Consider the following 26,114-nt stretch of genomic DNA (forward strand, 5'->3'; position numbering starts at 1 on the left):
CACTCAGATTTATACAGGGAAAGCTGATGACCTTGAATGTACCTCAGTCTGCACACTGACCCCATCAACACTCTGATGTTCCACACCCTGGTGAAATGGCAAGAGATGGCAAGTGCCTTTAATCCCAGCATACGGGAGGCAGTAGCAGGCAGATCTTTGAATTTGATGCAAGCCTTGTTTACAAAGTGAGTTCCAGGCTAGCCAGGGGCTACACAGGGAGACACTGTTTCAAAAAAAAAAAAAAAAAAAACAGATGGAACCAGAGCAAAGGTATTGTGGTTACCAAATAAAAGCCCAGTTTTCCTCTCTTCCGTCCTGAATGCTAAGTTCCTCACTAGGAGATGGAGGCTGTGAACAAGTGATAGCTCATCTCTTATTAGAGCTTCCCTTCCCCAGTCTGTCAAAGGAGAATTTATTTCTCTCTTATTTATTTATAAACAAATCCTGTGGGTTGGAGCGTCATTACTCCCAGATCTCACACTCGCAGCCCAGACTCTGGGCCAGAGAAGCTAGGTATTGGCCATTGTTCTAGGACCACCGTTATAATGATGGGAGTTGATTCAATAGCCAGTAATCCCAATAAAGCCCAATGATTTTACAGTGTGTAGATTACTAAAGTGGCCACAGAAACAGATAGAGGCTGGGGCACAGCCTGACTGACAGTCTATGGAGGTCTTATAAGAGCAACCTTCCTTCATAGACCGACTTCAACTAGTGCAACCAGAGAGTTCCTGACATGCCTCAGTTTACCGGATTGTCAACAAAGCGACTCCTGCCCTAGGCACGCGTGGCAGGCCTCTTGGTCCTGGAGACAAGTACCACCAAAGCTTCTGAGCTCACAGCCTAAGCCTCGAGGATCAGGCAGGCCCCACTGGCCCCTTCCCCGCAGCGGCTGCCTCGTGAATACCGCGAGAGTTCGCCCCCTCCCTCCCCCCCCCCCCCCGCAGTAAAACTGTCAAAGGTGGGAGGGGCGGGAGCGCGCATGTGCGCAGCACGGCGCGCAGTGTGCGCCGCCCGGACCCCGCGCCCGCGCCCCGCGCCCCGGCCCCGGCCCCGGCTTCGGCTCCGGCTCCGGCCTGGCCCGGCCGCACCCATTGGGCGCTGCAGGTAAGCGCCGGCCCTGCTCGCCCCACCGCGGCCCCGGCGCCACCCTGCGCCCCGCACCAGCTGTGTGCCCAGCCCGCCTCCCCGCCTCCCCGCCGCGCCCGGACCCGCGCCGCGCCCCGCTCCCCGCGCCGGCGCCGTCCTCCCGCCTCCTCCTTCTCCAGAAAAAGTCGCCATTTTGGTTCACTGCCTTCGCCCCCCCGCGGTTGGCGCTTCCGGGCCAGGCTGCCGTCCGTGTCCGGCCTCAGGTGACAGGTGGGTGGCCACGGGCCTTCAGGTGCTCCTCTTGGCAGCGCTCGCCAGGCTAGGCGAGTGGCCTGAGTCCGCGGCGGCACCCTATTCCCTGCAGGCTACAAGCGAGAACCTGGGGACCCCAGGTGGTGGAGGGATTTTTTTTTTGCCTTCTCTGGCCACCGTGCCTCACCCCTAACTCTGATCTCTGCTCAGGCACTGAAGGACTGGAAGGGTGCAGCACGCCCTTTACCCTTGGCCTTAAATGTTATTAGGATTCTGAATGAGTCGTTTCCTTCTGAAGCTACAAAACGAGGACACTCAGAGAACTTTGGTTGATTTAAGACCCTCCCTTCCCTCCTACCTAGGCCCAGGATGGGGTGTTGTCCTTGGCAGTGGACAATGACTGTCCTGACCTCTAACCTGAGCGCTCCTGATGTATATAGCAGCCCCTATACATCCCCTCTGATTTGAGTTAATCAAAAACTGTCAGGAGAGGGCTCACCTGCTTGAACCTTGCTCTTTGGTACCGCCCCCTTCTGTGGCTTTGGGTGCCTCCCAGAGGCCTCCACATGGCTATGCTGAGCGCCCCCACCTCAGTTTTCAGGGTTTGAGATGTTCCAGGGTTGGGACATCTGAGCGGGGGTAGGGGGTGTGAGATGCCTCCCACCCCCTCGCCCCGCAGGCATGTTCTGTGACTTCAGCCTGGCAGGCTCTGGAGCTTGGGCCAGTATTGGCCATAACTCGTTTAGCTGAAGTGGGTTCCTAGGCAAGGAACTTAGATGTTGAGAACAGCAGGAAATGGTGGCCTGCTGGCCTGTGGTGGCTTAGGATCAGAACCAGTGCCATCATCTGGGTGGAGGAGCCCTGACTACACAGAAGGCTGAGAAGACAGGCAGGTAGGGATGGCTCAGGAAGCATGGAGACCAAAATGGAGCTCCAGTGAGTCTTAACTTTGCCCACCAGAGAGATGGGTTGCACGTGGTGGGGAAGTGGGCCTTCAACACCCACGTTGGCTGCTTCTGTGTCCATAGAGGGGTCTTCTAGGGTGCCCATCTGGGTACGTTAGTATCACATGATGTCTGAATGGGCAGGGTCCAGGGCGCTGAGGAGAAGGTGTCCATAAGGCATCATGGCATGGCTGCTTTTGAGCCAGCAACCATTACTGGTGTTGATTGTCCCCCGAGAGGGATTTTATTAGCCTCCCTCCTATCGCATAGGCCCTTTCTGAACACAGTACGGCACTGTGTCTAGATGAGGGTGCCGCGAGTGTATCCAATGTAGTGAGAGTCTCGACTCTTTCCACAGCACAGCGCTCATGCCTTCTGAGTTATCTGGAGAGACCTTGTCTGCGCAAACCCCTTCCCTTAGTTAGACGCCCCCTGGTCTTGCTTTTGGATGTGACATATAAAGAGGGCCAGAGCTAGAGTCCCCGTGTGGGCATCTAGGATGGCCCTAGTAAAGTCCTGGGTTGGGCCCATTCAGCTCATAGGTCTGTGCGCTTGCTTTACAGAAATGACTGAATCCTTCTGTGTTGGAGGAGGCCGCCGGCTTCAAGGGTCCAGCAAAAGTGGATCTGGAAAGGGTGGCAGCCGGAAGGAGGTCCAGCTTCCCATGTTGCAGGACCCACCAAAGCTGGGTGAGGAGCTAGGGCAGAAATCAATTCTAGAGGATACAGATAGCAGGTGGTAAAGTAGGCTACCTCCTTGGGTATCCTGAGGACCTTTATGGAGTAGAGATTGTTAGCCCGAGGTTTAGACTCTTGGCCTGGGTTAACTATAGCCCCTGGGCCTTGGTGTAAGTAAGCCAAGACTCGGACAGGGCTTGCTGCCCCTTGGGAGTTGCTGGTGTCACACAGCCACTAAACTTTGCTGTCTCTTGTGCTGTAGGTATGCCGGTGGTACACAGTGGACACACAGTGCCTAGCCAGGCCTCACTCTGCTTTGATCCCGGAAACCCAGCCAATGACAGGACTGAAGGGAAGAAAAAAGGGAGACCGAAAGCTGAGAACCAAGCTCTCCGAGATATTCCTGTGAGCTCCGTGAGGGTGGGGATGGGGGTGGGAGCATACTATTCAGCCTGTGAAGGCCACTGCCCTGCCCTTCTCTGCCCCCTACACATCCTGTGCCAGGTTGTCTCAGCATGTGGCCAAGGGCCCTTGAATCTGACTGCTACAAGATCCCAGTGGGCTATGTTAACTAGTCCATGGCATAGGTCTGACTCTTGGTCTGCTCTTGAGGTTAAAGAGCTCATTTGGTTTGGGGGAGCTTTGAGCCTGGATAGCTGCAGGTCACCAGCTTGACCTTTTCCTCTCTCCAGCTCTCCCTAATGAACCAGTGGAAAGATGAATTCAAGGCACACTCAAGGGTGAAGTGTCCAAACTCAGGGTGCTGGCTAGAGTTCCCCAGCATCTACGGGCTCAAGTACCACTATCAGCGGTGCCAAGGGGTAAGGGGCTCTGGGTCGGGGAAGAGGAGGCCTGGGAGTGCATCTGGGCAGAGGCCCCCGGGGCCCCATCCCACACCTGCCCTCCCTGCCCAGGGTGCTATCTCAGATAGGCTGGCCTTCCCTTGCCCCTTCTGCGAGGCCGCATTCACCTCCAAGACCCAGCTGGAGAAGCACCGGATTTGGAATCACATGGACCATCCCCTGCCTGCCCCCAAGCCTGGCCCAGTCAGCCGGCCGGTCACCATCAACCGGCCTGTTGGGGTCAGCAAGCCCATCGGAGTGAGCAAACCTGTGGGAGTCAGCAAACCCATTGGCATCAGTAAGCCAGTCACAGTCAGCAGGCCTATGCCAGTCACCAAGCCTGTCACAGTCAGTAGGCCCATGCCAGTCTCTAGGCCTGTGCCAGTCACCAAGCCCATCCCAATCACCAAACCTGTGCCACTCACCAAACACATGCCGGTTACCAAACTTGTGACAGTTACAAAACCTGTACCACTCACCAAGCCAGTACCAGTCAGCAGGCCCATTGTGGTCAGCAAGCCAGTGCCGGTCAGCAGGCCTATTGCCATCAGCAGACACACACCACCCTGCAAAATGGTATTGCTGACCAAATCTGAGAACAAAACACCTCGTGCTACAGGCAAGAACAGCAATAAGAAAAGGTACAGGAAGTCATTTGGGGTGGTAAGTTGTCAGATGTGCCTGGGGGGTGAGAGGGCCCCTGGATTCGCCTGGACCTCACCTTACCTGCCACTTGCAGGGCTGCAGACAGTTTGGACACCTGCCCCATCCTGCCCAAGCAGGCAAGGTCAGAGAATGGACAGTATGGCCCATCCACCATGGGCCAGAATGTGACTTTCCAGCTGGGTACAGATCCCAACAACAGCTCCCTACTGCCAGGAAGCAAGCCCTTGGTGGGCAAAGAGGCACTGCGGCCTGCAGACCCAGCGTCCCCCCCAGAGGAGGACCCTGAGCGCACAAAGCACAGTAAGATAAGAGCTCTGGGAGGCTTGCCGTGGCGGGCTCTGGCTTTCAGTAGGTCGGTGACCAGAATCTTGGCACTCATTTTCTCTCCCCTGAGTCAGGAAGGAAACAGAAAACACCCAAGAAATTTACAGGGGAGCAGCCATCTATCTCAGGGACCTTTGGGCTCAAAGGTGAGACCCCAGCCAGCTGGAGACCTCTGTACTGAGTTTATCAGTATTTAGCCTGTATGTCTTATCCACATTGTGTGTGCACACAGGCCTGGCCAAAGCTGAAGACAAGGCCCGAGTTCATCGCTCCAAGAAACAAGAAGGATCAGGCTCCGAGGAAGTGCGGAAGAAGGTGCTGGCCACCCCTGTCACTGTCAGCAAGGAGGCACCAGCTCCTGTGGCCCACCCAGCCCCAGGTGGGGGCTGCCTGGCAGGACCCAGGACAGGTCTCCATGGTGGGCTGGATCCTGTAGCAAAGGCATGGGGGCTGCCCCTGGAGTCCAGGGCACTCAGGAGCCCCACAAGCCTGAGGCCTGGCCCTGCCTCACAGGTGGCCCTGAGGAACAGTGGCAGCGAGCCATCCATGAACGGGGGGAGGCCATCTGCCCTACCTGCAATGTGGTTACCCGGAAGACCCTCGTGGGGCTCAAAAAGCACATGGAAGTATGCCATAAGGTAAGCTTCCTGCACCCACCGCCACCCCCCAGGGTACTGGGAGGGAAGATGCCCTGACCTTGATGGGTTTCTCATAGTTATGCCCTGTCCACAGTTGCAGGAAGCTCTCAAATGCCAGCACTGCCGGAAACAGTTCAAGTCCAAGGCTGGCCTCAACTACCACACCATGGCTGAACACAGTGCCAAGGTACACTGCCTGACCCCCCGCTCCCTGTCCAGCCCTGACTGCTGACCTCTCATTCCACCGCTGCTCCTCTATGCTTGATTTTGGATCTGTGGCCCTAACTCCTGGCTGGCATCAGGTCTGAGGCTTGCTCTGTCTCCAGCCCACTGATGCTGAGGCCTCTGAAGGGGGAGAACAAGAGGAACGAGAGAGGCTTCGAAAGGTGCTGAAGCAGATGGGACGGCTACGCTGCCCCCAAGAGGTCTGTGTTGGCCCATGTGTGGGAGTTCAGGACTTGGGAACCTGGATGATTACTTACCTGGTTTCTGACCTGGATTCCCAGGGCTGCGGAGCCGCCTTCTCCAGCCTCATGGGTTATCAGTACCATCAGCGGCGCTGTGGGAAGCCACCATGTGAGGTAGACAGTCCCTCCTTCCCCTGTTCCCACTGTGGCAAGACTTACCGATCCAAAGCTGGCCATGACTATCATGTACGTTCAGAGCACACAGCCCCGGTGAGTGGCCTATAATCTGCCATGTCCTTGCTCTAATGGCCTGTGTTGTGTCATGCGTGTGTTTGTGAGTTCATGTGCTCTCTGATAGATGTAATCCTAGCCTTTGGTCTTGTGTTTCCCGGGAGGAAGGATGGCAGCCTGGTGCCCCAGGGTCTTGTTTTTGTGTGTGTGTGTGTCTATATCTCCCACCACTGGCATGTATCCTGGGTCCCCCAGTACCTGCAGAGACCACGAATGGCCTACAACTCATGCCAACTCTAATTCCTGGTCTCTAGATGTCTTCCTTCTCCATGACTTAGACCGGCCTCTGTGTGTCCTTGCTCTCTAGCCCCCTGAGGAGCCCACAGACAAAATCCCTGAGTCTGGGGACCTGCTTGGAGTAGAACGGACCCCAAGTGGTCGCATCCGTCGTACGTCGGCCCAGGTTGCCGTGTTCCATCTACAGGAGATTGCAGAGGATGAGCTGGCCCGTGACTGGACCAAACGGCGCATGAAGGATGACCTCGTGCCTGAGACTGCACGGGTGAGTGGCCCACCTAAGGGATGGGCAGGATCTTGGCCCTTGGTCATTCCCTAATTGCTCCCCCAACTTCTTGGTCTCTGACCAGGACAGGCCTCATTTGATTCCCCTGTGGCAGCCATGTTCTTGTGACCTTGGCCATCTAACCCCATCTGTGAAGGGGCAATGAGCCTGCTGCAGAAGCACATGCATTGTGTCAGAGCAACATGTGCCTCAGCCTGAAGCTCACCTGGTGCTGTGCCTGGCTTTGCAGCTCAACTACACTCGGCCAGGCCTCCCTACACTTAACCCCCAGCTGCTGGAGGCATGGAAGAATGAAGTCAAGGAGAAAGGCCATGTGAACTGTCCCAATGATGTAAGCTGGGACCAGCATATAGTGGGAGTGGGCATTGGGGCTCCAGGATAGAGGACTTAGGTTTGACCCTTCAGGCTACAGTAGAGGTTAAGACAGTGAGTGTCCTATTGGGAAGTAACCATATTTAATGTGACCAGCCTATCTCTGACCCTGGGTTTCTGTAGAGTCTTCACATAGATAGATACCATGTCAACAAAAGGGACTTCAGCCTGAGGACCCATCTACTTACCCTGCCTAAAATCCAGGACTTCAGGGACCTGCCCCCAGAGAAGCCCCATAGTACTCTGGAGTTGAGGGTGGGATGCCCCTTGTGTAGAGTTGTGGGAGGGCTCCTTCCACAGCTGTCTCCTGCCTGCAGTGCTGTGAAGCCATCTACTCCAGTGTGTCCGGCCTCAAGGCCCATCTTGCCAGCTGCAGCAAGGTCAGTCCTGGGGTTACCCCAACAGGTGGGTGGGGCACTGAGCGTTTACCTCTATAGGTGTCAGATCCTTACCCTGTCCACTGCAAATGCTCTCGTGCTTGAGACGAGAAGGTCCTCAACAGAGGGCCCAGAATCCCTCTCTGTTCCCTACTTTAGTTGTTTGGTTCCAAATCCAACTCTGGATTCTCTTTATATGGTTTAAGTGTTCATCCTGACCTGAGCAGAAGGCACACTTGACTTGAGATGAGGACATTCACCAAAGGACTCGTCCCATCCTCCTCTTATTTCCTACTCTTGTGGTTTAATAATCCTATTACAGGGTAGTGTTTCAGTCCCTAAACCCACCATTGACACACATCCAAGAAGACAGAAGAGCTTCTCTCTAGCTGACCCCAGTCCTAACCTTTTAGCAACAGGATAAGGGCTTGGACCAGATGTGGGTGCTTTGAATCTTCGGAAGGTTGGGTACTGGACCACTGTGCATTGCAGGGGGACCATCTGGTGGGGAAGTACCGCTGCCTGCTATGTCCCAAAGAGTTCAGCTCTGAGAGCGGTGTCAAGTACCACATCCTTAAGACTCATGCAGAGGTATGAAAGTTATCTTCTGGGCTTTTAGTCCTGGAGACTGGCCTTGGGAGTGGGCTGTAGAGAACAGGTGGCTCAGTAGAAAGGAGGTGTGGGCAGGCTTGCTTTTCGTCCTGCCCGGCTCCTGCATAGCTAGCTTAGCCCCAGAAATAATAACATGGAAACTGTATTCTTTTAAACACTGCCTGGCCCATTAGTTCTAGCCTCTTATCGGCTAATTCTCACATCTTGATTAACCCATTTCTAATAATGTGAGTAGTACCACGAGGTGGTGTCTTACCAGGAAAGATTCAGCATGTCTGACCTGGCGGCTGGCTCCATCACATCTGACCAGAGAGGAGAGGCATGGCAATTGCCTCACTTCCTCCCAGCATTCTGTTCTGTTTATTCCGCCTACCTAATTTTCTGTCCTATCAAACAATGAAATCAACTCAAAATAGAAGACCCTCCCACATCATTCTCAGATGGTGTACCCTGAGAAATCTGGTGTTCTCTCAAAATACAGTTCACTTCCCCTGAAGTGTCAAGAGCATGGAGTGATAAATCTTGAAGAAAAAAAGAAAAAGAAAAATGCCCTATTTTGGTACCTAGCCACTGAGGGGAGTCTCCCAAGGCAGGGGAAACCCAATCTTAAGCCACTTCTAGTAGTTGCATGCCTGACCAAAAAATAATTTAAATGGATTGGAAAAATGTATTAGTAGTTAAGAGTAGTACTTCTGGCTCTTCCAGAGGACCAGAGTGTGTTTCCCAGCACACATGTCAAGAGGCTAATAACTGTCTATAGCTCCAGCTCCCTGGCCTCCATACCCACATGCAGACATACACACAACAATAAAATAATAATAATGAAAAAAATTTAGGGCAGGAGAGACAGCTCAGAGGTTAAGAGCACTGGCGGTTCTTACAGAGGTTCTGAGTTCAATTTCCAGCAACCATATGGTGATTCACGACCATCTATATAATGAGATGTGGTGCCCTTTTCTAGCATTCAGGAATATATGCAGACAGAACACTGTATACTTAATAAATAAATCTTTGAAAAAAGTTAATGGAAAAAAAGAGTTCTGTAGCTTTGGATCAAGGTCCCTAGTCTTGATTGCAAGTTTTCTCTCCCTAGAACTGGTTTCGGACCTCAGCTGACCCACCTCCTAAACCCAGGAGCCAGGATTCCTTGATGCCTAGAAAAGAGAAGAAGAAAAGTCTGTCCGGAGGAAAGAAGCGGGGCCGCAAGCCCAAGGAACGGTCCTCTGAGGAGCCAGCATCTAAACTGCCACCTAACAGGGATGACTGGCCCCCAGGAGGCAGAGACAGGGGGGCCCGAGGCTCCACTGGGAAGAAGACTGGAATTGGGAAGGCGCCTGAAAAGTGAGCCCAGTGCACAGGGCCTAGCCACCATGCCCAGCTTTGTCCAAATTAGGGGAGCCAGTTCCAGACCTGTCCTCCACCTCCACACACACCCCCATCTGTCCAGAGGGTTGGCAAACCACTCTGATCTCCCTGAAAGTGGTCCTTCCCCCTGTTTAGGCTACTTCACATGGCTAGGTGGGGCTCCCCGGGAGTGCCAGGGGCAGCAGCAAAAGTGCAATAGGCTGGGATGCCCCAGCCGTCCCTACAAGGACATTCTTGGACCTTGCAGAATCTAGAACCTTGGCGCCATGGGGCATGAAGTGTGCTTGAACAGCCAAATGGCCCCTATCTCCACCTCCCTCTGGCCCAGTAGGGTCCCCACTCTGACTTCCTCAAGGCCCAGACATTCCTGGTGACCCATAATTGTGGGCTGATGAGGCACCTGAGCAGCTTGGCTGCCACCACTTAGGCCTCAGATTCACCCGACACTGGATCTCCAGTACTCCCAGCTACCTCCCAGGACAGACCCTGTCTAGCTACTGCCATGCTGCCCTGACAGCCACCCGGGTACCCATCTGTCCTCTCGCGTCCACTTATGACCCCTTGCTTATGTTTTCTACCTCTCTGGGCCTGCTCCCCTGCTCTGTCATCCCTGCTGTGTTTCAGGCCTCACCCCACTGACTGGCGTTGTCATGGTGGAGTATGTAGCCTTCCAGGCAAGGAAAGAACTTTGTATGTTCTACCTTCAGGGAGGCCCAGACCAGTAGCTACCAACCTGAGAGCAAAGGACTAGAATGCTCCACCTCCAGCTTCTAGTTCTGATCTTGTTGGCACTCTAAGGGATTCCTCCTTGGGGCCACAGCAATAGGAAGCGGAGGCTGGCCAGAAGGAGCCTCTAGCCCAAGAGCGCCTATGAGAGACTGTTTATGTCTGCCATGTTGGGTGGGCCTATAAGCCCAGTTCTGTGGAAGCCCTCTTTTTTTTTTTCCCTGCTTTATCTGCCCTCAGTATCTAGTGTCAGTCATTTGATACAGAAACTGAAGGATAGTGAAAGATGGGGTCTCAGCTCTAGGCTGGACCCCACCCCTTTAGGGGCCCTGAGGATAACAGGGTCTGCAGGTTGGGCAAGGCCTGGAAGAGAGATCTGGCCTCCTTGGTTCTACTTTCTGACTCTGCCCCACCACTCTGTGAGCCACACCAGAAAAAGGCTGGAGGGGTGAGAACAGGCTTTTTCCAGTGTGGATAGGGTTGGGCTGAGGCCTGTTTCTGATCCTGGATGATGTGAATTTTGATATTTGCCCGCGTGTGTCTCCTGGATGTTGTTGATGCCAGTCTTGTTGCTGTGACAAGTAGCAACCTTTTTTAATTTTTTTTTTTATACAAAACTCAAAATTTTTATGTTTTGGTGCTAAGGGTTTCCTGGTGCCGAAGGTAGAGCTGAGCTAACTGGCACCTGCCCCTTAACCTCAGGGGAAGGGTGCCAAGGAGCTTTGGGATGGAATCCTTGTACACTCATGTCTAGGAAGGCTCTGACTCTGGGCAGCTGGGGCGTTATGTGCTGGGTTGTCTAATGGACTCTTCAGTTCCTACACACCTTTGCCATGATGAGAGGGTGGCCACAGAGGTGGGTAAATAGGTAGGCTGGGACTTCCAGGTGGTGGTGTGCAATTGTGGAAGGGAACAGGGCCCAAGTGCACTTTCACAACACTTCCGTGGGGTGTGACCATCCACCCCAGCCTCTCAGGTACCTGGGTTTGCTGGGGGCTGTTTTCCAGGACATGCCTCAAAGCCCAGAATGTAGGCTTTGATGTGGGACTCGGGGTTCTGGTAACTTGATGTTTAGCACTTTAACTCCTTTGTCTTTGAGGTGGATTTGGGGGCAGCTGTCACGTGGCAGTTGGATAGGTACCAGCTGGTGGTGGCTGGTAAGGGGTTTTGGCAAGCTAGTCCATAAAGCTCTCTTCCAAGGTGATAAGGCCCTCCCTGGGCAGGGTTCATCAGTTTGCCCACCTCCCTACTCTTGCCTAAAGATAACCACCAGCCTACACAGACCCTCAGTAAGAGGGGACCATCGTGGCAGATCTCCAGGAGATGATGGACTTGGACTTAGAGGCCCAAACAAACCCTCCGTCCTTGGCAAAATGCAAAAGTCAGGGTCTCTACAGATCTACCTCTGGCTCAGTGCTTGCCCTGCCCTAAAAAAAAAACAAACAGAAAAGTGCCAAGGGCAGACATTTCATGCAGAACCAGGGTGCACTTTATGTTCCTATACAGGCAGATGTTGGTGCCTCCTGGGGACTTTGGGCCTTCCTGTCCCTATGGTGGTTCTGAGTGGAGAGTAGTTCCTGTGTTCCCCTGCTGGGTGGAACCCAGGCCCTTTGCCCTGGAGGCCTGGTTTCCCAGGTCACCCCTCATACCTGACTGCAGCGCCTCCTAAACTTTGGGTTCCTTGGTTTGGTTTTAATGCAGTTCTCATTACACAAGTGCATTTCTGGCTATCACTTGTAACCATAGATATACATGCATATATATTCTATCTACAAAGTGTTTTATTTGCAAGATGTTTTGAGGTGAGCTTGGGTCCTGCCCGCCTTGTGATCATCTGTCCCCATCCTCATCCCCTGGCCCAGAGTGGTGCGGTGGTGGGCCGTCAACTGTATGTATTAAAATTACTGTATCAAATAAATGTTTATTGATTTTTTTTTTCCAGGGCTTTTGTGCGGCTGAGTTTGTGTTGAAGCCCGGGCCCTTCCCTAGGCTTGCCGCATGGCCTTGTGGGGTTCGTAGTCCGTAGCGTGCCAGACTTCCTGCGCGCTTCCCTGGCCTCCGCCAGGTTCGGGACGCCATGGCTGCGCCGCCGGCCTCCGCGGACGCTGCCCCTTCGCCCCTACAATCTGCTGTGGCCCCAGACGTGCCTGGCCGCCCAGCCGAGCAAACTGAGACCGCGTGTGAGGACCGGTAGGCGCAGGCTTGGATAAGGCAGGGGCCGCGCTCGCCTCTTGGGAGGGGTCAGCGCTCCGGCTTGCATCCCTTCTTAAAGCCCGGGTGGTTCCGCCGTATCTCCGCAGATAGGCAGCTCGGTGTCCACAGCCGCGCGGTTCCTGGACAGGTTTTGCCAGTTCTCGGAGCCTTGGGGCCTCCTGGGCCATGTGTCGGCAACCCTCTGCCTGGGAAGAGGGAGGTGGCAGGTGGCCTGGAGGGCCCCAGCAGGATGGAAAGCGGAACTGGCCCGAGCCCTTAGCTTTTGGAGGCGCGGAGAGTGGGAACCTGTTTGACCGGTGTGGCCTGGATTTCTGTCCCTAGCGTTTGCGCACTTGACTCTAGGCTCTCAGGTGGCTGGTGGGCGTGCTCGACCTTCTGAGTTCCTCGAATTTGATCTCACCAGCTCACACCCACCTGGCGGCCAGTCGTAATTGTGAAATGTAGGATGGGGTGGTGATGTTTGGGGGCCCTTTCGAGGCTTTCAGGAGCATGGAGAGGGCTCGGCCTGATCATCACGAGTAGTAACTCCAGGCCACCGCCGCCAGGGGGTGGTGACCGCGCTTGGAACTGCGCGTGGCACCACTTTTGGTCTGTTCCGGCTCTAGGACCTAGGAGCACCGCTTAGGGAATTGTGAGCCCGGACGACTTCGGGTCGGCAGGTGCTGAAGGTGGAAAAGGTCAGTCCCGGCTAGTTCACACACTCCAAGGCATTCTAACTGGTAGCCCGAAAGACTTGGTTTGGTCTAACAAGGCTGAGTTTGTGATACTTTGTAGTTCAGAATGTCTCGATATAACCAGAAGCAAAGAGAGAATGTCTCGATATAACCAGAAGCAAAGAGGTCATGGCCACATCCTCCAAGGGTTCCTGAGGAAACACTGAGAAGCTACAGACTGCCCTGGAAAAATGGATATTGGGCTGAAATTATAGAGTGGAGGGAAGCTAATGGTGCCCACCCAGAGTCTTGGGATGCAGGTGGAGGTGTGTGAGTGAAGGCTTACTTACGGTGTGGCAAGTGGGCCGTGGAAGCCTCTAATCTCCCAGTCTTGCCTCTATCTTGTGATTGTGGCCTTGATGACTATCTCTGAGCCATTCCCTGCCTCTTGCAGGCCTTCCATAGAAGCACCAAAAGGGGTAGCTTGATTATAGATCTAGTGATGGCAGAGGAACCTTGAGACCTTTCTTAGCCCTTTGGTAGTCAGTGATGAGCCTTCCTCTCTGCAGACCCCGCTGTAGACATTTGATTCTGGTTTCTACATAGAAGAATGCAAATTACTTTTTTTTTTAAAGGGAGGCGGATTTCAAATTACTCCCCTTCCCCAAAATTTACTTAGTATGTATACAGTGTTCTGCCTGAAGAAGGCTTTCAGTACAGATGGTTGTGAGCCAGCATGTGGTTGCTGGGAATTGAACTCAGGACCTCTGGAAGAACAGCCAGTGCTCTTAACCACTGAGCCATCTCTCCAGCCCCTGGGAGTGCAAATTATAAGGCAGCTCTATTTCCATGATGTTGTCATATGCAGGTTCCTTATCAATGAGGTCCTCAGTAACCCTATTTCCTTGATAAGGATAGAGGACTGCAACAACTCCCTGGTGAGTGGTGGCATCTGAGTCATAGTTGACAGAGCTGTCACCTCGTGGGTAGCCAGGGGGAAGTGAAGACTGAGTAGCAGCTTCCAACACTACTTCCTACCTCAGACAACCCTGAGACCTAAAATAGAGGCCTAAAAGGAGGAAACCTCAGGGGCCAGAGTTATTAGCCAGATAGCCTGGTATATCCTAGGTTAAGATGAAGTTCAGGGGTCAGGGTCTGATGTTCTGGGGCCAAGGCTAGTGAATCAATAAGTAGGATCTATTCTGTTAGAACAGTAACAAACCTGGAATTAGTCCTTCCCTTTCTGAGCACAGTGTTAGCTTCCCATAGACCTGTGGCCTGTTTTTATATTCCGTGATCCTCACCTGATGGGGTACTCAAAGAACATGACAGGATTCTCTGTTGTGATCAGCCAGCCAAACTTGTGAACGGATTCCCTAGGACCCATTCACTCTGCATCCCTGCCCAGAACAACGTCAGCCTCCCAGAGCAATCCTAGGCCATATCCAGCCAACCACCTGAGAGTGGAGGCGGAGGGACCAACTCTAAACACATACACATACATGTAAACATACATAGGCTCCAGTCCTGCTCCAGGTGTCTAGTAGGGATGTAGACATAGCCATGAATTACCTAGATAGTGGGAAGAGCTCCGCCAAGGTGCTCCCAGAGTGGCTCCTTTTCAGGTGTGTGAAGTCCACTTGGAAACTTCCTTTTTCCTGAGTACCTGCCAGACCGTCTTTGTGCTAGAGGCCAGCTGGGTAGGATGAGGTTGCAGTAAGGCCAACCCACCTCTGGAAGAGAACACCAAGACCAGCAGAACTTCTCTGACTAGATCTTAAGTCAGTAAAGATTTCAGCTGAGGCTGGGACCAAATCTTCCCTTTCTCTCTATGCTGTGGACATGAAGGTGCCAGTTTCCCTGCTGACTGATGAGGCCTGGGTGACCATAGGACTTGCTGGAGCCTCTGTAAGGTGGGGGATGGCACAGTTATTCTTGGGTGTGCTAGGGTAGAGTTTCAGATTTGTTTATCATTGTAGGAGGCACCTTGAGGCCATGGGAGAGGCAACCAACTCAGCACTGACATTCATCCTGGTCTGGAGGGGCCTCAGATTTCCTTGTCTCCCTGTTTGTGCATTCGGGCACAACCGTATTTCTTCCAGGAAATTTGGGGGAAAGGTACTAGAATACAGTGGGCCTTCACAAGTAGCCAATGAGCGTACTGGCTAACACTGAAATACACTTCACACCAACTGGCCTGGGGATTGTGCAGGCCAGACTCAGTACTATTAATATCTGGTACATGAGTCCTAACAGGATGATCCTCTTATACATGTGGCCTTGGCCTCTGAGACTAACATTGTGTTCCCTTAGTGCAGTAGGGCTCCTGGGCCTACCTAGCTGCTGTGCCCCACCCCTTGTATATAGTAAGCTACTGCTGCCAGCCTAGGTAGGGGTCCAATACCACCTAGCTCTTCTGCTGTGCCGTCCATAGGAGTGATTCTACCCATGGAGGACTAGTTCAGGTGGCCAGAAAGCCCAAGCTGTCCTTGGGGACGACAGTAGTTCTAAGAGGGAGTGATACTCTCACTGCTAGCACCTAGACCACACATACTTGGGCCACCCACTGTCCAGGGACACCCACCTCTGAGCCCTCTGTACCTCCCTGCGTCCTTGGCAATGAGCAGCCCCCCAGTTTACCCTGGCCTCAGGATCTCAGGGTGCTGGACTCTTGGAGCAGAAGGCAGGTGAGTTGCAGCAGAGTCCCTGCTGATGAGAACCCTGCTTCCCAATGCTACTGACCACTCCTGACTTGTTTGATGCATGCCCATGGATATCTGAAAACAAACCAGCCAGCAGGTACTCCTGGGAGCTGAACAGAGCTCAGGGCTGCAGATGTGGCTGGCTTGGGGTTGTGGGTTGTGGTAGCGTCTTGCATTCGCTGTGTCTCTTAATTCTGTTGGTACAAATGAACTTTTGTTGAGGCCAGAAACCCCTTTGTCTGTCTGTGGATAAGAGATGAAGTATGTTGTGCTTCTTTCCCTTTTGTGGGAACTGGGGTGATGCCTTATCTCTGGCTCCAGGAGACGGGTATTAGCTTTGAGGAGGACGGGGGGCTGGGCTAGGTACAGATGTAGCATGAGGCAGATTTCTGGCCAAGTTCTCCATGATCTGCTTGCACCTGGGCACTCTGCCCATCAGCAGAACAAGCCTTGGAAGGGATCTTCATGAGGGAACTTAAATTTCCCCAAGGAAGCTGGTACTCTGAAAATCAGGGAGACCAGGAAGGCAACCCCTGCCTGTTACCTCCTTTGCTCAATTTCTGTCTGAATATCTTGGCTTTGTGTGTCCTTGTGTTTACCAGTGATGCCCAGGGCACAGTCTACAGGCAGGCAGTGCTAGGAGTTTTATCAGATTGTTTGGCCCTCTTGCAAGTCAGATGCTCTGCTTTGGAGTAGTTTCCTCCCAAAAGCTGAGGACAGCTCCCTGGGGTAGGTGGAGGAGGCCCAGTGGGGAGACAGAGGACCTGAATTTGATTTTTGTTTTCTGTGGCCTCCCAGAGCTACTCTGCGTGCTGTGGTCATGTTGCTCCTAGGGACCAAGGCAAGACTCAGTCTGGAACCCTAGGGAATCTCTGTTCTTTCCTCTAGCTGGGGCCCCCCAGCTCTTGCCCACTGGAAAGGACAGCCCAGTAGATAAGCTTCACAGATCCGTTTGTTTACGTGGATGGATTAGTATGTTCAAGTGAGCAACCAGTTACCCTCTGTCTGGGATCTGGGGACCTCATTGTTTGGGTTTACAGTTGTGTCCCTTTCTGACTGAGACATTCAGGCAGGCCGGAGTTAGGATGCAGGTGATGCCCCTTCGTGACCTGTGTCCCTTACATGCTATCTGTCCCTAAGACCCCTGTCTGGCAGACTCAGGTCTCCGTATTCAGATGTGTTGTTTATGCCTGGCTCCATGCTCTCAGCTCCTGCACTTGTCTCCAGAGCAATGGAGGTGAGGCTGAACTTAACAGACTGACTAATTATTCCCTGTGCTCATTCTCTGAGATCTGGTACGGATGGATGGTATAGAAACAAGCAGGCCTACTGTCTCTGTCCCCAAGGATGTGTGCAGTGTGTTTTCCTGGTTGGATACAGATGGGTTCTTTCTATGATGCTCACTGTCCCCAAACTGGGCCATCCCAGAGGTAGAAAGAAACTGTCTAGGGCCACATCCTGGTACATTAGCCAGGATACTTGTTCCCCTCTGGACCTGCCAATCTACCTCATTCACCTCAGGTTTACCTGGTATTCCATACAGTGTTCTTTCTCTTGCGGTACTCCAGACTTTACTTACCAGCCACTGTAGGAGGCATCGCACAAGGAGCTAGACAGGCACGTCCACCTGCCATTTCTATAGGCAGCCCCCCTACCCACCAAACACTACTGTGTATCATCAGTGGCCAGTTCAATTTGACCCCACATGGGTAAGACACAGCATGCCAGGCAAAGCCACTGACCCGAGAGCCTCTTGAGAAGTTTGAAAGCTGAGGCTGGGATCATGTGACCTACCCAGATTTCCTTTCAGGCAGTTGGCCAGAAAGTGCCTCTGTTAAGCATATGTCTTGTTCTCTTAGCACTTTTTTAAATTAATTAATTTTTTTTTTTTTGATTTTCGAGACAGGGTTTCTCCGTAGCTTTTGGTTCTTGTCCTGGAACTAGCTCTTGTAGACCAGGCTGGCCTCAAACTCACAGAGATCCGCCTGCCTCTGCCTCCCGAGTGCTGGGATTAAAGGCGTGCGCCACCACCGCCTGGCAAATTAAATAATTTTTTTTTAAGATTTATTTTTATTTTATGTGCACCTGGTGTTTCACCTGCATGTGTATCTGTGTGAAGGCGTCAGGTCCCCTGGAACTAGAGTTACAGACAGTTGTGAGCTGCCATGTGGGTGCTGGGAATTGAACCTGGGTCCTCTTGAAGAGTAGTCCCAGTGCTCTTAACTGCTGAGCCATCTCTCCAGCCTTCTCTTAGCACTTCTGCATCAGGCTGTACCTCAGGGAAAGCGGCAAGTAATAGGAAGGTGATGTAGCACATTGAGCCTCTGCAGACGCTCCTTGTCTCAGGGTTTCTTCTGCTGTGAAGAGACACCATGACCACAGCAACTCTCGTAAAAGAAAACTTTTAATCGGAGCTTGCTTATAGTTCAGAGATTTAGTCCGTTATCATCACGGCAGGAAACATGGGGGCAGACATGGTGCTGGAGAAGTAGCTGAGAGTTCTACATCTGGATCCACAGGCAGCGGAAAGAGAGTGAGCCAGTAGGCCTGGATTGAACTTCTGAAACCTCAAAGCCCACCTCCAGGGACCCAGTGACATACTTTCTCCAACAAGGCTACACCTCCTCATAGTTTCACTCCCTATGGGACTCTGGGGGCCCTTTTTATTCAACCCACCACTGCTCATTCTCAGATGTGAAGGCCATGGCTGGAAATGGCACCATCGAGAAAGGCAGACTAACTGCGGTATCAGCAGGGTTCTGAGTGCTCACCTAGCATGAGTGGTAGGCTATGTACAAAGCTACAGAGCTGCTCTAACCTTCTTCGGGTTGCATTTCCCTCTTGCACACTCTTGGTTAGTCCTTCCTTCTCCGTCTTGGGTCACCATCTCAAACCACCACCACATAACGTGCATACGTGTGTGCACATACACACATCAGCCACACAGGTGGCATTTACAGGCTGCTGGACGTTGTCTGGTTTGGAGCACAGAAGGAGTCATACTGAAAAGTGGGTTCTTCATAGGTCTTCTAGCCTCCCTTCTTCCTTTCCTACTTTCCTTGACGGGGTGCCAGACCAGGGCGTGCCAGACCAGAGAAATCCCTAGAATATATAACTTGTCACTGGTATGTGGCCAGTACATTGTACTCTCACCTCCTGGGGCAACAACCATCCTCCAGGGCAGCAGTAACTGGACTATGTTAGGGAGAGGGGCACAGTCCTTAATGGGATCTTCCCTACCCTTGGGTATTCATTTCCTGGGCATGAGGCCCTACCTACCATAGTCCACAGAGGGATAGGATTGTGACTCAGAGATGTGTATACCTTCTTATGCCCTCTTGTCACTCATTGTTGTCCCTTGTCCTTGCTGTGTGAACAGTCTAAGGTTTTGTGGCCCCATTAACTCCTTGGACCAGCTACAGGTACGTTTCTTGGGCACACTCTCCCCAGTTGAGCCCATATTGTACCTGTCCCTGTTGGGCATGACCAGGGAGATTGACGACTGTTGACTGAGGCTGAGCACATTCGTCTTCACAGCAGCAACGCAGGGTCCTTGGACAGACTCTTCCCACCAGTGGGTACCGGGCGCTCGCCCCGGAAGCGTACCACCAGCCAGTGCAAGTCAGAGCCACCCCTGCTTCGCACGAGCAAACGCACCATCTACACAGCCGGGCGGCCACCATGGTACAATGAACATGGCACACAGTCCAAGGAGGCCTTTGCCATTGGTAATAGCAGTGTGGGAAGGCACCTTGGGGGTCAGTCTACATGGTCAGCCCAGTGCAACTAATGGCAAGGTAACCTTCCACCTACAGGCTTGGGAGGTGGCAGTGCATCTGGGAAGACCACCGTAGCCAGGATGATCATTGAAGCGCTAGATGTGCCCTGGGTGGTCCTGCTGTCCATGGACTCCTTCTATAAGGTGAGGCCCTGCTCATCTCCCCAGAGTACCTCCTTCACCCCTACAAACGTAGACCTTTGGTCACAGGGCTTCATCATGCTCCCCTAGGTTCTGACGCAGCAGCAGCAGGAACAGGCTGCCTGCAACAACTTCAACTTTGACCACCCTGATGCCTTCGATTTTGACCTCATCATTTCGACCCTCAAGAAACTAAAGCAGGGCAGGAGCGTCCAAATACCCATCTATGACTTCACCACCCATAGCCGGAAAAAGGACTGGGTAGGCCCATGGTCTTGGGGCTCTTCCAGAGGCTGCAGGGGCCTGAGCTGAACATTGAAACTCCCTGGGTTCCTTTGCAGAAAACACTATATGGTGCAAATGTCATCATCTTTGAAGGCATCATGGCCTTTGCTGACAAGACACTGCTGGAGGTGAGAGCTTGCTGGGAGCACCCACCCCACAGGCATCCCCGGAAACACAGTTCTTTTAAATACCCTGCCCCATCCCCACGGCTTCCATGCTCTGTGCTCTCTGAACAGATTGCTCCCAATCAGATGCTTCTAGATGAACCCTCCTGGTGTCTCTTAGACATTCACAACTGCTCTGTACCATTAGCTAACTGACCACTGTAGGAGGATGTGGCTTCTGGGGACCATAGTTCCCTTGAATATGGGATGTTGAGAGCTCTACTTCTATTTCCCCTGCTCTTGAGATTCTTCCTTGTTGAGGAACAAACAAGGACTTAAAGCCAGTGAGTTTGCTGCAAGACCCTGGCCCAGGCCAAGAGGACTCTTACCATCTCCACATGGCAGCCCCAATCTCCACATGGCTCCTTCAGGGATTACCTATCACATGCTGACTGGAGAAGGCCATACCCTGAACTCTCAAAGCCCCACTTCTCCGGTGTTCATGGGAGGTATAATGAGTCATATGTCCATCATCCTGCCAAGTCCCAATTCTGTCTGACTTGTCAGGTGTCTCCATCTGTACCTCACACCCACATGCGTCCTAATGCACACTTCCTATGAGTGCCCCTTACTTATACTAATGGTTAGGCCAGTGGGTGTCCTGTAGCAGCTGACCCCAGTGATCACAGCCCATAGACCATGAGGTGATCATGTTGCCACTCTAGCTCTGTGGCTCCTCTTCTATTTGATGCCTGCCTCAGCCCTGTGTACTGGCCTGTTGTCCCCACCCAGCTCCTAGACATGAAGATCTTTGTAGACACAGATTCTGATATCCGACTGGTACGGCGGCTACGCCGGGACATCAGCGAGCGAGGTCGGGATATTGAGGGCGTCATTAAGCAGTACAACAAGTTTGTCAAGCCTGCCTTCGATCAGTATATCCAGCCCACCATGCGCCTGGCAGATATTGTAGTGCCCAGAGGTGAGCCTGCCAGCCTTGTCTTCCTGCCAGCGGGGCAGAAGGGCCAGAAGGCTTCTAAGTTATCCTCTTTCTCCCCCTCCAGGGAGCGGGAACACAGTAGCCATTGACCTGATTGTGCAGCACGTTCACAGCCAGCTGGAAGAGGTGAGTCAGCCTGATAATACCCAAGTCCCTGTCTCTCTACTGTCTCCCCCCCACAGCAGCCTGCGCACTCCACCCCACACATCCACTGTCCCCTACAGGTTCTGAGCCTGCCTCCTAAGCTTATTTAAATGGCCCAGCCCTCTGTGATAGGCAAGGGGATTTGGCCATGCATGAAAGGGTGCACTCCTGTCCCTGCCAGCCCTGAGAGTAACAAGGGTGGACCACTAGTCTAGGATTATAGGCTTCAGCACTGAGTCCGATTTTCCCGCTACGGGGCCGGCATTAGGTGGTTCATGGCTGTGCTGTGGTGTCTGGCATTAGTTCTGCCTTGGCACTACTGCTGCAGCCCAGCCTGTCCCCACTTCAGAGGTCCTTAGAAGCCTGCCTCCTCCTGTAGTTTGCTATTTCCACGTGGGGCTGTGGATGTCTGTCACTGGGGTTAGGGGTAGCCTGGCTGCTTGCCCTGGTCACTGATGCATCACCCGTTCCCTTGTGTCTCCCTGCGTTGCTGCCACAGCGTGAACTCAGCGTCAGGTAAGACTCCACAACTCTCTGCAGATTTGGAGGCATTTCCAACATCTTCATAGAACTCCGGGTCGACTGTCACCTAGCCAAGCAGTCAGTCAGTCCATACCACAGGGGTAGAGTGGTAAGCAGCCTTGCTGCTGCTCCCCTGCTGGCAGATAAGAACACTAAGGTACAAAGAAATTAAGGACTTTTCCCCAGGTTTTTTCTGTTTGTTTGGTTTTGGTTTTTTGGTGGGGGGGGGGGGGACTGTTTTGTTTTCTCAAGATGGGGTTTCTCTATGTAGTCTTGGAATTCACTTTAGACCAGGCTGGCCTCAAACTCAAGATCCACCTGCTTCTGCCTCTGGAATGCTGAAATTAAAGGCACATGCCACCACTGCCTGGCCTTTCTCAGGGTTATGTTTTACCTGTCTTGGCCAGATGTGTCATGGAGGCTCTTTCCCCATACAGCCTAACTTGGGGTCCATCCACAGAGAACAAAGCTGTTCTCCTGGAACAACACTGCCATTCATGATCCAAGACAGGGACCACCCTGACATGTCTTTGCGACCGTAAAGCCTGGCTCTGCATCTAGGCTGATGTATCTTGTAAAATGAACCGTACAATGGGCCAAGGCTCCCTTGACTCTCCCTGGGGAGTGGGGAGTGAGGGTTTGGCTCTGCCTTCTCCACCTAGGCCCTGCCCTATCCTAGCTTAGTCTTCAAGCTGTAGCACAACTCAGGCAGAAGGAGCAATTGCAGCATGAAGCTGGGATAGGCTGTTACGCCGTTATCATCCACTGCTGATCAAAGCCCAGGCAAGAGTCATAGGTAGCATCAGGGAACTACCCTTCCTCCAGGCTTTCCTCAGAGTTGGGAAGAGCCCGTTGAACCACTGTGTCCCACTGGATGCCCCAGAAGTTCTAAGCCACTGTTGGAAATGCCTCCAGAACCTTCTAAACAGCCCTGCTTCCTGTCCTTGCATGAGTCTCCACTTGGCCTCACCAAGACCAGGGTGCCACAGACCTGTGCCAGGGCCCTTACAAAGCCTCAATTCTGAGAAAAATCTCCAGGCACAGCCAGCTCCACTTTCCATTTTTTTGGTCAGCCAAGGAAGTGGTGGCTGACCCCCCTTGGTCTCCTCCAACTCCGGGAAGTTACTGGTGAGCAGAAGGGAAAAACGTCGGTGTAGGTGGTGCTCTCCCTTCAGGCACCAAGGATGTCAGTGCCAAGACAGCTGCCAGCCTCCTGCCTCAAGTCTTCAGCCAGCTGGTGGCCCACAGGCTACCTTCTGCAGGGACTTGGCTGATCTCCCACTAAGTGTTCTTCTCTCTGTTCTTTTCCTCTTTGTAAACCTGTTTCCTGCCTTGTTCCCTCCCTGAACACGCTCTTCACCTGGCGAGCAGAGGAAGCTGCGTTGGGATATGTGAGCAGAGCAAGCTCTGATTGTGCCGCGCTGTGTGCTGCCCACGCCCTGCACTGCTCCTGCACTTTGTACTTCAGTGACCCCTCCCTTCCAAGATCACTGTTTGTACCTTTCCCCCTAACCAGCCTGCCCTCCTGCCTCTGACAAGTCCTTGGCCCTTCCCTCTCCAGGCTTGGGTTTTGGGTGGGGTAGCCTTTGGCACTGAGCCCTCCTTGCTTTGCCCTCCCTCCCGAGGGACTGCACACTACTTGGGGGATGGATCTGAGTGGAGCTTGGCCCTACAGCTTACATGTTGCTCCCAGGAGAAGTTGGGGACAAGCTGTCCATTTGGAGGCTGAAATCTGTTCCCACAGTAAGCTCCTTTCTTCCCTATGTCTGACCTCTCTACTTTATCTGAGTCTAGGAGGGGACACCTCATGCCTCAGCCCCCCAGCATTCGCCTCACTGAGAGTGTGTTCCATGTTCAGAATTGAGCATTCTCACTTTTGCCTGGCATTTTAGGAGACAAGGCATTTTTCTTGGGTCAGCCATAGCCAGCAGACAGCTCCCACCCTGCACATGCCCATCCCCACAGTGATGTTCAGATGTCCTCTGGGTTAGAAAGGGACTTTTGGATAAAATATTCCAATCAATTTGTATCTCTAGGGCTGCGTTGGCCTCAGCCCACCAGTGCCATCCCCTTCCCCAGACACTGAGTGTCCTCAAGAGTACACCACAGGTACGAGGCATGCACACCATCATCAGGTAAAGGCCCACCTATGGAGTGCTACCTCCAATTCTGTCGTCGTCCTCCTCCCCCTCCCAGGTTCTGGTCCATCCTGTTCTAAAGCTTCCTTATTCCACCATCAGGGACAAGGAGACTAGCCGGGATGAATTCATTTTCTATTCCAAAAGATTGATGCGGCTGCTTATTGAACATGCACTGTCCTTCCTACCCTTCCAGGTGTGGGTTTGTGGGAGAATGGGTGGAAGGTGTCCGGCCATCCTGGTGGGCTTACGATGGGGGGGGGGGGGTGCTCAGCTCTGGCTGTTCATAGATACCCCACCTCCCTATATAGGACTGCACTGTACAGACCCCACAGGGGCAGGACTACGTGGGGAAATGCTATGCTGGAAAGCAGGTAAGGGCAGTAGCTGCTGGGGTAGGAAGCTGTAGGCTGAGGCATCTTGCTTGCAGCCCAGTCAGCCTCTATTCCCTGCTAGATCACCGGCGTGTCCATCCTGCGAGCAGGGGAAACCATGGAGCCTGCGCTGCGTGCCGTGTGCAAGGATGTGCGCATCGGCACTATCCTCATCCAGACCAACCAGCTCACAGGGGAGCCTGAGGTGTCCAGCCAGGGAGGGCTGGGAAGGGTGTTACAGTGATGCCCAGCCCATGGGGAGAGTGGGGCCCTACTCTGACTTTACGAACATTTACAGCTCCACTACCTAAGACTTCCCAAGGATATTAGTGATGACCACGTGATCCTGATGGACTGCACAGTATCCACAGGAGCCGCAGCCATGATGGCTGTTCGTGTGCTCCTGGTAAGTGGACCTGGATGGGCTGCAGGTGGTTCCCTTGGTGTTGGAACTTACCCTGTTCCCATGCTACACAGGACCATGATGTGCCCGAAGACAAGATCTTCTTGCTATCCCTGCTCATGGCAGAGATGGGTGTGCACTCTGTGGCCTATGCGTTTCCACGTGTGAGGATTATCACCACAGCTGTGGACAAGCGTGTCAATGACCTTTTCCGTATCATCCCAGGCATTGGTGAGGCTGTCATAGTCCAGGGGCACGGCTGATGATCTAGGAGGACCCAGTCACACAAGGCCATTTCTTTTCGCAGGGAATTTTGGTGATCGCTACTTTGGGACAGATGCAGTTCCTGATGGCAGTGATGAGGAAGAGACAGCCTCTGTGGGTTAGTTCCCAGTCGGAGCTACTCTCATTTCTATCCAGATTGCAGAGATAACACATTAACTTATTTGAATGTAAAAATGTTACCAATGATACTCAGTTTACAAAATAAATAAAGCTTTAGAAAAATGAAGGTGTAGCAGAATGTATTCTGGGTGGGCTCTGCTGAGGCAGTCTCCCCAAAGTGTTTGTAGTAGATTAGGTTTAACCCCCATAGATTCATGTGTTTGAATGCTTAGCCCACAGGGAGTGGCAATATTAGGTGTGGCCTTGTTGGAAAGTGTCATTGTGGGGGTGGGCTTTGAGGTCTCATATATGCTCAAGCCACGCCCAGTACAGTTCTGTTGCCTGCAGAACAAGATGTAGAACTCTCAGCGTCTTCTCCAACACCGTGTCTGCCTGCACGCTGCCATGTTTCCCGCCATGATGATAAGGGACTAAACCTCTGAACTGTAAGCCAGCCTCAATTAAATGGTTTCCTTTATGAGTTGCTGTGGTCATGGTCTCTGCACAGCAATAGAAACTGTAAGAAGTTGAGAATGAGGTCCAGCTTCTGTCCGAGAGACAAGGTATTCTTATCCCTGCATCCTGCTTTCCTTACGATTGAAGTTCACTCATTGCCTGATGGGGATAAGTAGAGTCTAAATGAACCACACAGCTCGATACCCACCTGACTTGGACCCAGAGACAGGGCGACCTAAGATCTATATAGGAGGCAGCCTCTGTGACCATTTCCTCCCAACATTTACATTACCATAGTGGGTGTGGGCAGCTATGGCAAGGACTGAGCCATGGGAGAAAACCCAGCTTAAAGATGGTAAGAGCCTCAGGTTCTCAGAACCAGAGTCTCATGTCTGGCCCCACCTTGCTGCTACTAGACTCTAGAGGGTAAGACAAGCTTCTCTGGAAACTGCTGGGCATCTTGCTGTCATGATGACTCTATCCCAATGAGATGACAGACAAGTGCATACTGACAGGTACTTGATATGGGCTGTGACAGGTAGGCTAGGAACCTAAGACAGGCTCCCCAAAAAACCCTATTCAAGTTTGGTGTGTGCCTTTTTCCTACTTGTAACAAGTTGGGGACAGGAAGTTGCTGAGTAGAGGTGATCTTACAATGGTGGGGAGATAAGGTGAGTGGTTTGTTCAAGGGGCAGCCAGGCACTAGTGACA

General features: G+C 52.8%; 2 protein-coding genes across 12 annotated transcripts; both read left to right on the top strand.

Moving 5' to 3' along the window:
- Nucleotides 1-975: 975 nt before the first annotated feature.
- Znf512b (zinc finger protein 512B) lies at nucleotides 976-12,099 on the top strand. Of its 7 annotated transcripts, none has more exons than XM_041641681.1 (17): nucleotides 1,084-1,107; nucleotides 1,269-1,359; nucleotides 2,849-2,974; nucleotides 3,225-3,367; nucleotides 3,655-4,445; nucleotides 4,544-4,770; nucleotides 4,869-4,940; nucleotides 5,027-5,212; nucleotides 5,308-5,432; nucleotides 5,527-5,619; nucleotides 5,759-5,857; nucleotides 5,939-6,109; nucleotides 6,438-6,632; nucleotides 6,883-6,984; nucleotides 7,343-7,405; nucleotides 7,895-7,993; nucleotides 9,108-12,099. In XM_041641681.1, exons 3-17 carry the CDS (start codon nucleotides 2,851-2,853, stop codon nucleotides 9,357-9,359), a joined length of 2,742 nt encoding a protein of 913 aa, XP_041497615.1. In that variant the 5' UTR covers nucleotides 1,084-1,107; nucleotides 1,269-1,359; nucleotides 2,849-2,850; the 3' UTR covers nucleotides 9,360-12,099. The 7 variants fall into 7 exon arrangements, with proteins under 7 accessions (XP_041497616.1, XP_041497615.1, XP_041497619.1 ...); XM_041641685.1 differs by lacking the exon at nucleotides 1,084-1,107 and having other exon boundaries at nucleotides 1,247-1,359; nucleotides 3,655-3,783; nucleotides 3,877-4,445; XM_041641687.1 differs by lacking the exon at nucleotides 1,084-1,107 and having other exon boundaries at nucleotides 1,247-1,359; nucleotides 3,655-3,783; nucleotides 3,877-4,445; nucleotides 5,027-5,173; nucleotides 9,108-12,098.
- Nucleotides 12,100-12,119: 20 nt separating this feature from the next.
- Nucleotides 12,120-25,374, top strand: Uckl1 (uridine-cytidine kinase 1 like 1). 5 transcript variants are annotated; one of them, XM_041641689.1, is made up of 15 exons: nucleotides 12,120-12,295; nucleotides 19,212-19,402; nucleotides 19,490-19,596; nucleotides 19,684-19,854; nucleotides 19,935-20,006; nucleotides 20,775-20,964; nucleotides 21,047-21,108; nucleotides 23,020-23,039; nucleotides 23,685-23,757; nucleotides 23,845-23,982; nucleotides 24,098-24,160; nucleotides 24,243-24,365; nucleotides 24,459-24,566; nucleotides 24,638-24,794; nucleotides 24,871-25,374. In XM_041641689.1, the coding sequence occupies exons 1-15, from the start codon at nucleotides 12,183-12,185 to the stop codon at nucleotides 24,948-24,950; spliced, it is 1,668 nt and encodes a 555-aa protein (XP_041497623.1). In that variant the 5' UTR covers nucleotides 12,120-12,182; the 3' UTR covers nucleotides 24,951-25,374. The 5 variants fall into 5 exon arrangements, with proteins under 5 accessions (XP_041497623.1, XP_041497624.1, XP_041497625.1 ...); XM_041641690.1 differs by lacking the exon at nucleotides 23,020-23,039 and adding an exon at nucleotides 21,626-21,642 and having other exon boundaries at nucleotides 12,121-12,295; nucleotides 24,871-25,373; XM_041641691.1 differs by having other exon boundaries at nucleotides 12,121-12,295; nucleotides 23,685-23,783; nucleotides 23,889-23,982; nucleotides 24,871-25,372.
- Nucleotides 25,375-26,114: the final 740 nt, after the last annotated feature.

The sequence above is a fragment of the Microtus oregoni genome, unplaced genomic scaffold (assembly GCF_018167655.1).
Source record: "Microtus oregoni isolate MIOR12 unplaced genomic scaffold, Mior012 000071F_ref0000514, whole genome shotgun sequence".
Taxonomy (NCBI): Eukaryota; Metazoa; Chordata; class Mammalia; order Rodentia; family Cricetidae; genus Microtus; species Microtus oregoni.